The following is a 9,107-nucleotide window of genomic DNA, read 5'->3' as shown; positions in this document are numbered from 1 at the left end:
GCCCAAAGGTACAAAGTTTCAGTTATGCAAGATGAGTAATTTCTGGAAATCTAATGTACAATAATGTGGCTATATTTAACAATACTTTACTGTATACTTGAAATTTGCTAAGGGAGTGGATCTTAAGTGTCACTACCAAAATAAAAGTGGTAACTATCTGAATAGATAGGTATGTTAATTAGCTTGAATGTAGTGATTACTTCACATTGTAAATGTATATCAAATGATCAAATTATAAACCTCAATAGATACAATTCTTAATATAAATGTATACAATATGTACAATTGTCAAATATATCTCAATAAAAGACAAAAATTTCAAAACTGTCTTTTACTATGGTAACAAGTTTTGTTTTCTCTAAGTCAATAAAGTAATGTTTTTCATTTTTAAATCTAAATGGCAAAGTGAGAAAGATAAAGGCTGAGAACAGGTTTGAACATGGTTTATAAAACTAGGAATAGGCAAACCTGGGTTTACTAACTGATCTGAAAATATCCTAGAAAAGGGTATAAATTCAGTCCACAAACCAAATCTAGATTGCCACTTAAAAATGGTTTTTACATTTTCTAATGGCTAAAAAAATTCAAATCAAAGGAAGAATATTTTGTGATACATGAAAATTATGTGAAATTCAACTTTCAGTGCCCATAAGTAAACAGTTTTTTGGAACATGGCCACACTCATTCATTTACGTATTGTTTACGACTGGTTTCTTCTCTACTACAAAGGCAGAGTTCAGTAATTGCAACAGAGACCTAGTTGGTGCTCTCTCGTTTTGCACTGCTGCTTAGCACATTACAAATTGCAGTGATGCAGTTATAACTACCAGCATTTTGAATGCCACACATATTGTAATATCACAATATTTTAAAGTTTCTTTATTATCAGTGCATACTCATAATGTCAGGAGAGAGAGGGGAACAGAGAGAGAGAGGTGGACTTCAAGTGTCATGTATTTAAGGCAAAGTGGAGTATAGACTATTTTGTTATCTAATTAGATGGCAAAGCATTGTGTTTAACATGCAGTAGTAATACTTTAGCTGTTCTGAAAAAATACTATGTATACATTGGAATTACTAAATGAAGTACTCATCACAATATTCTCAATTCATAGAATGCAGTGGCCAGAGAAATCAGAAAATTTAAAACAAGGAATCTCATCACGCCAGAATTTCTCTACAAAAATAAAAAAATGAAAATAAAGTTACAGCCAAGTAACTTTCTGAGTGGCTCATTTGTTAGCCAAGCAAAGAAAGCCTTTTTACCAATGGTGAGTTAATTAAATTGTTTTTGATTCATCAGTTGAAGAAACATGTCCAAAGTAAATTTGCTTAAGACTATTAAATTAGCCTTCTGGCAAGAACAGTTGCTGGAAAGAATTGAGAACACTGGCAACATCAATAGTTAATAATAAAAAAGAGGCAAATGATTCTCAGTGGTTTTCCTTGGCTCTTGATGAATCAACAGATGTCACTGATACTGCCTAGTTATTGTTGTTTATTTGATAAGTCAATGCCAAGGTTGAAGTATCTGAAGAGTTAGTTTCTATGAATAGTCTGTGTGGAACAATTACGGCAAGAATATTTCCTAAGAAGTTAAGAAAACATGAATTCAGTACAACCTGAAGTAGAATCTGCTAAGATGTGTTACAACTGGTGGTGGTAAAAATATGTGTGGAGCAAAACAAAAAGATTTAGTTGGTCAAATATACAAAGCTTGTAAAAATGTAGTTTTTAAAACCTGTGGTTGTTTACTGTATTATTCATCAGCAAGTTATCTGTGGAATATATTTGACTCAATGTAGCAGTGTCAATGGTGAACTTCATTTAACCATCATCAGTTGTTATGTTTTGTCAGATATAGAAGTGGAATATGCACATTTGTCCTACCACACAGCAGTTTATTGTACATTTGTTGTATGTTTTTGAGCTCAGAACTGATATTGAATTTTTTCTGAATGAGAAGAAATACCCTCAACTACTATTATGAAACACTGAGAGGCTTCAGAATTTAGCTTTTGTTGACAAACTTGATAATACTCTGTAATAAATTCAACCAAAAATTGAAACAGTGCAAAACAGTGAGAACAGTTATTCATACTGTGGGGTTCACCAGGATTTCGGAAAAGGTTTCAGACTCAAGGAGAGTTCTAGAGCAGTGCTTTTCAAAGGGTAGCCCTCAAACCAGCAGCATCAGCATCACCTGACCACTTATTAGAAATGCAAATTCTACTGAATCACAAACTCTGGAGATGGAGCGATACAGTGTTTATGTATGAAACATACTAATGTAATTTTGATAATAATTAACATTATTTGAATCACAAAGTAATCTTAAGTTGCTTTATATACTTCCTGTGCTATCAAAAGGTAAGACAATAAGTAGGATCCCTATTCTCACACAAATTTGCAACAGATATATTTTCCAAGCTCTAAGCTCACACTGTAGGTCTAACACAATTTTTTGGACCCTGATGCAAGTATAAAGGAAATTTCCATTTTCCAAAATCCATTCAGTTGTGCGATTGAGGAGCCTCCACATAATCTTCAGTTGGAAGTGATTAATCGGCAATGTAATATGTGCTAAAAGTAAATCATCAAGAGAAGAATCTATAGAATTCTACCAATGCCTTCCAAGTGATAAATATGCTCAATGAAAATCATATTCTTCTCATGGATTAATATATGTATTTGGCAATACCTGTCTGCATGAAAAGATTTTCAAAGACAAAATATAAGATCATACTAGAGATCAACATTAAAGATGAATATTTGCAATCAATTTTGATGGCAGGAAATAGTCATTTTGAACCCCAATTGTGAAATATTATCCTCCCCAAGAGTATTTCATTCTTCTCATTAGTAGAACCGTATTACAAAAAATTGTTCTCAATTATTGCTATTTTTTGAATTCTATCAACAAAAACATTGTAGAAAGTTTTTCTCTCTATTTATATAAAAATTCCTACATACCACGTTTCCCCAAAAATAAGACCTAGCTGGACCATCAGCTCCAATGCATCTTTTGGAGCAAAAATTAATATAAGACCTGGTCTTATTTTACTATAAGACCGGGTATAATATCATATAATAATATAATATTATAATATATACCAGGTCTTATATAAGACCGGACCTTATATAAGACCCGGTCTTATATTAATTTTTATTTCAAAAGATGCATTAGAGCTGATGGTCCGGCTAGTTCTTATTTTCTGGGAAACACGGTAATAATCTCAGTTTTGCCTCTAAGCTCCAAATCCTCAAATATTTATTATCTGGCCCTTTACAGATAACATTTGCTGACCTCTGCTCTAGAACCAGAAGCAACCCCAGATACTTAAAGCATAGGTTGAATGCACTGCCTGTAAAGCTAGATGTCCTGCATGTGTATGTTGGCTCTGCCACTAGCAGCTATGTGATCATAAGTTCTTCGATCTTTCTTTGCCTCAGTTTCCTTGTCTGTAGTAAATGGGAGTAAGTAATGGTATCTATATTACAGTGCTGTTTCTGAGGATTAAGTGAGTTAGTAAATGCAAAGCACTTGAGAAAGAGTAAGCATTAGTACTACTTCATCTAGGTGGTAGTCCAAGTATAAATCTCATCATCCTAAAAGGTCCATCAAATACAATTTATAAAATGTTTACATACATTAGTGAGTAAAAAGAACATTTAAGTACATGAAGATAACAATGGAGGATAACCAAGCTCTTTTCCAACTGCCAGGACATATACTGCCAACATATACTGCCAGGACAGGAATTCTCATAGAGATGGTTTCTTATATGTAGGAGATTGTATTAATATTTTAATACTTTAAATGTCATAATATTACATTCTTTATAGTCTATAAAATAAGCATAGTACTAGTAATAATTTATAACATTTACATTTTAAAAATTTGACATTACATGGCTTAACTCAATATAGAATTATCCATTCAATAAATATTTACTGAATGCCTGTTGACTGCCATAAGTATTAATTTGCTAACTTAAGAACTTTGGAGGAACAATGCTTTCACATATGTAATGATGAGTACCCTCAAAAATTGCCTAGAAATATATATTAATTATGCTAATTTTTTAACCAAATGTGCTTTTTCTTAAATGACTACATTTATAACACAAGAAATTCTAGATTAATGTTGTCCAATATAACCCCCAGCCTCAGGTGCACTACTGCACACTTGAAATGTGGCTAGTACATTGAGAAATGGAATTTTTAATTACATTTAAGTGAATGAAAATTAAATAAAATAGCCACATATGGATGTGGCTGCCGTAGTGGACAGCAGCACAGGCTCACTCTAGGATGTGAAGGTGTTGGAATTTAACATTTTGCCCTATGTGGGAAAATAAATTTTGTTACACTATACACTTAATATTAGTTTGTTATTCACAACAGCCCTTGTTTGTCATGCCACAAAGTATTTTCTGTTTACTTTCTTAGCAAACAATGTTGGTTTGTTTTTTCCTCCACTATAGGTGATTTGTAATTACTTAAGGTGCTGGGGCACAGAAAAAAATAAATACAAATAAAAGCCACATAAAACTCAGAAGTTTCAAACCTTTCCCTCTGGCAAATTTTTAAGGTAACTGCTTAACAGTCGGAAAGCTGTTTTGTTTAGTAGGTTACCTCTTGCTCTTGGTTACGCCCATATTTTTATATTGATACTATCCAGTAGTAAAGTAGATAAATATATCAAAAGACAAGTATAAAAACAAAAAACTTGGAAGTTGATGAGCTGATGTATCAGCTTAAAAAAATAATTTTAACAAATGAAAAAAATAAGACTCTCCAACTAACTGACAATTTTGTATATACCAAACAAAATACAGTCCAGGTCATAAGGCTTATTAATAAGGCATCCTTACACGGAGGTGTGAAAAATTAATTATATTTTTTTCATAGACATCATGATAACTTACTGTTCAAACTGTTCCTTTAAAAATAAGTTAAAATGGTTCCACGTTATTCTTTTATTAAACATGTAATTATTAACTAGGGCATATAATATCACCACTTAACATAAGGTAAAAATAATATCAGCTACTCACATATTCTTGAAGAAAAGTGCTTACAATATTTTGTGAAAACATTTGTTTACATTTATACTTGATTTAGTGGACAATTTCAAATTTGTCTTTAAAAATCTACATTAAGATATTTCCACCAACATGAAAACTACACAAAACAAAAACACAAAACCTGCCCTAAAATAAAACCCTACAAAAGCACATTCATTTTATTATAGAACATATATGAAGTCACTGAGTAAAGCTCTTTTTTATGAACACTTTTGGAAAGCTTACATTGAGTTCTAGCACAGCTCTATTATCAATCTGGGAACAGAAGGACACATCAAGCAAGGAAAGATCTTTACAAGATTCCAGGAGTTTTCTTAAGGATGCTGGACTTACCATTCTTGTTCCTGTTTAAAAAAACAAAGCCACATAAAACATCTTAAATATAACATTTATATACTATTCCGATAAAGGGTCCCTTTGTTATGTATTGTTTAAAAATAACAAAGTAAATTGTATTTTAAAAATTAAAAACATTTCTTAAAACAAAAGACTTCATATTGAAACAGTCTGATAAAAAAATATGAACTGAATTTTCCCAGCCAATTTGGCACCTTGTCAATACTCCACCCACTATCTTCATTCCTACCTCCTACCTCTTCCAGTCAGCTCCTCCAGGCTTTCCTATTTCTGTCACCCAGTTCAAAACTGTTTGCACATCCCATTTTCTGTTACCCATGCGTCATATCAGGCACCAAGGATTCAACCTGTAACTCCATGCAATAAATTACTGAGCAACTAACTACCCTATAGAAACATCTGTTTCAGGCATTAGAAATACAAAGATACGTAAGACAGACTTATGTCATAGGGAACTCACTGACCAGAGTTGAAAGCAAATAACTACAACACAATTTGATCAGTTTTACAGTAACTGGTTGGTATAAAATGACATTACTGGGAAGACAGATGATGGATGATGAGTACTAGTTAGCCCATGTTAAAAATGAAGAGATTATGGGACATTCAGACGGAGGCTAAATTGTCACTAGCTCTAAGATGTCACCTGTTGTAAAACATACCTTGCTTTAACTACAGCTTTTCTAGGGAGGAAAAAAAAAATCACAGTTGTATTACACATACACATCTACTGGGATGGGGATTCAAGTTTCTAAAATGTTAACCTATACCTTTTTCTCTGAGAGCTTCTTTCTATTCCCCTCCCTGCCATGGGTTCCAGAAGCTGTAACTATACTGCTACTCAGGTGGTGACTGGCCCTGCACCTAACACAGATTTCGCTGAAATTTTAGAATTGGCATTCAGTAAAGCCATCCCTTGAACAAAAGACATGGAAAACTGGGTTGGGTCTGCTGTATTTGGCTACGTGCACCCAATAAGGCAGAGACGTCCAGTATGACAAGAACAAGGCAAAACCAAAGGGAGCAGCAAACATCAAAGTCTTTGTGAGTGTACAGCTGCAGAGGGTAGGGGTAGGGGACAGGTACCTGATCATGTAAGACAGAAAAAGAGAAAACAGCTTCCTTGCCTCCTGATGGTTTTCCAATCCCTCTTTATTATCTGACAATAGCTCGCTCCTAACCATGGGATCTGAGACACCTGTATCTTCAGAATAATTTTCTTTTTCTTATGTTTAAATTATCTTGAGTGGGTTTCTGTTATATAAGATCAGAGACCCTCAGCTAAGACACCTGACTACTTTTTTTTTTATACCTAGGATTGTGATTATTTTCTATTTGCCAGTCTTGGTCATTAGAATCTGAGTTTCCTGATAAATCAGGAGTGCCTAAGAAAATGTCAGGGAAGGAAGTCGGAGGCTGAAAATTTTACTAGGCTAGGGTGCCTCGTCCTCGGTTTCCAGAGCACTTTGTGCTGATGCTTTGTTACTCACTTATGACACAATTATGCTTTCAGCTTGCACCTTCAGGGCAGCAGCCATATCTATCTTGTTCACTGACATATTTCCAGTGTTTAAAACGGTACCTGACATGGTATTTGCTCAATAAGTGTGTAATAAATGAAGCGATGAAGGAATGGTAGTTAATTTCCCAACACCATCGCCCTGGTTCGGATCCTCTTTAGATCTATGACTTAGATCTCTTCCTTCTCCAATTCACCTACACTTGTTTCCAGATTAATATTCCCTAAATGTGTCTCTCACCCCCCTAATTAAAACCCAATAATAGTTCTTCCTTGTTTAATTTTGTGCAGATTCCTCATTCTGGTGTGTTCAAAATTCTCCATGAAAGCCTATTTTATACTAACATTCTCAGTCAACTTAGATTGCCTGTTCTCTGAACATATTCTGTATTTTTAACTCTTTTACTTTTGTTTCATGCTAGTCAATCTTCCTAAAATGCCCCCCCATTCCTATTTCCTATTTACTTTTCAAGGATATTTTTCAAATACCTATTAACCTTTTTAATTAAGCCTTTTCTCATTTCTAAAATCATATATACTCTCTTTTCTTTGAGCCCCATGAAAATGGACTTGCTTCGAGCTTGCATTATAGTTATGTATATACTTGTTTTACTCCTCCTTGCTAGATTATAAACTCTCTGAAAGTCAGGACTGTATCTTACTCAGCTTGGTCCTGATCAGTAAGTATTCTCAGTATGAAGAAAGTATGCCACTTAACACTCATATGTGCTGGTCACAAAATGACAAAATAATAATTATTAGCTTGGTTCAATTAAGAATCCTTTTAAAAATATCGATTCTAACACTTAAGGATGAAAGGAGACAAACACGAAACCAATAAAAATAAAGAAAATATCGCATAGTATTAGGTTGGTGCAAAAGTAATTGCAGTTTAAAAGGTTAAAAACAATTGCAAAAACCGCAATTACTTTTGCACCAACCTAATCTGGTTCAACACCCGATTTCTTACTAGACATGAGACCCAGGCAGACAGATCACTAACCTGTTTCATTCTGTTTCCTCGTTTGTGGCTAATACTAATACCTGCCTCACAAAATTGTTGTGGGGATTAAATCAGTTAATGCATGCTCAGCAGTAGGTAGTAACATTGCTGTTAACATTATTAACTATTATTGATATTATTTTTACTGTGCTCTTCGTATTTGAAATAAGATGTTCCAATATATTTGCTGATGGCTGTCTTCCATCTATAATTAGTTTTGGCATAATAGATAATTATACTTCCTTGCTCTTATGCTCATAAAAGTTATAAATGCTTTCATGAAGAAGTCATTATGCTTCTTACCCATTTTTCTTTTATGTCTCTGTCAAGTAGTTAATACATTTATAAGCCAAAGTTAGGTCACCTGACACTCAACCCCACTGTTTGTCACAACTGTGCTATTGTTCTAGGATCAGTGTTACCAACTTCTCTGTGCTTCTGTAGCATCTCTTTCAGATACTGGCTACTCTTTATCTGTAGTGCATGAGTTTTTTTGGTTTTCATTTTTTGTTTTGTTTTCTTTGTTCTTTGTTTTGAGGGGGAGGGTTGTAAAACAGATTTTAACCAACAATAGCACCACCCTCTGAAGTGAAGTGTGACTCCATCAGCAAATCCCTTTTAAAAGGCCCTGGCCACTTTTTCTCATTCTCCCTGTGAATTCATGACTTTTTCTTGAACTTTTCAAAATATTTCTCTTATAAAAGGTCTGGGCTAATTCAAGGGGGAAAGTGGGTAGTAAGGAAAAGAAGCAAGCAAGGTAAGTGGGTGTGGTGTTATATGAAAAAATGATACTATGTAGCCACAGACCTTGGATTTGAAACCTGCTCTGCCACATGTTAACTGCCCTCACCAATGAAAAAACAATGACATCCAACTCGCTCAGCTATGAAGATAAGGAAACTATAACAGATGAAATATGTATCTAGCCCAAAGTGTACATATAATAGGCAAAAATTTCTCTCTAGTTTTTAGGCAAGAATTTCTGCCTAATAGAAGCTTGATTAAGTAACATGCAACTATATAAGCAACATCTACCAATGTTATCATAAACCTGGACTGTGGAAAGATTTTAACTAAAACCACCAATACAAATTTTCCTTTCGTTGAATGTTTAATAAAAAGAAAAGGATATAATTAG

The 9,107-nt window shown here is 33.9% G+C and overlaps 1 protein-coding gene across 2 annotated transcripts in view; it reads right to left on the bottom strand.

Annotated features, from left to right (window-relative positions):
* Positions 1-4,884: 4,884 nt before the first annotated feature.
* Positions 4,885-9,107, bottom strand: part of FBXL4 (F-box and leucine rich repeat protein 4) — a 67,895-nt gene continuing 63,672 nt past the window's right edge. For both annotated transcript variants that reach the window (XM_019743411.3, XM_019743414.3), the window contains one exon: positions 4,885-5,434. In XM_019743411.3, the coding sequence (XP_019598970.1) occupies positions 5,271-5,434 (164 nt within the window). In that variant the 3' untranslated portion in view covers positions 4,885-5,270. The remainder of the gene's footprint in view (positions 5,435-9,107) is intronic.

Source organism: Rhinolophus sinicus, chromosome 2 (genome assembly GCF_057876585.1).
Source record: "Rhinolophus sinicus isolate RSI-liver-muscle chromosome 2, RSI-T2T, whole genome shotgun sequence".
In the NCBI taxonomy this organism is placed as follows: domain Eukaryota; kingdom Metazoa; phylum Chordata; class Mammalia; order Chiroptera; family Rhinolophidae; genus Rhinolophus; species Rhinolophus sinicus.
The sequence above is the reverse complement of the archived record's forward strand: the minus strand, read 5'-3'. Positions and strand labels throughout refer to the sequence as shown.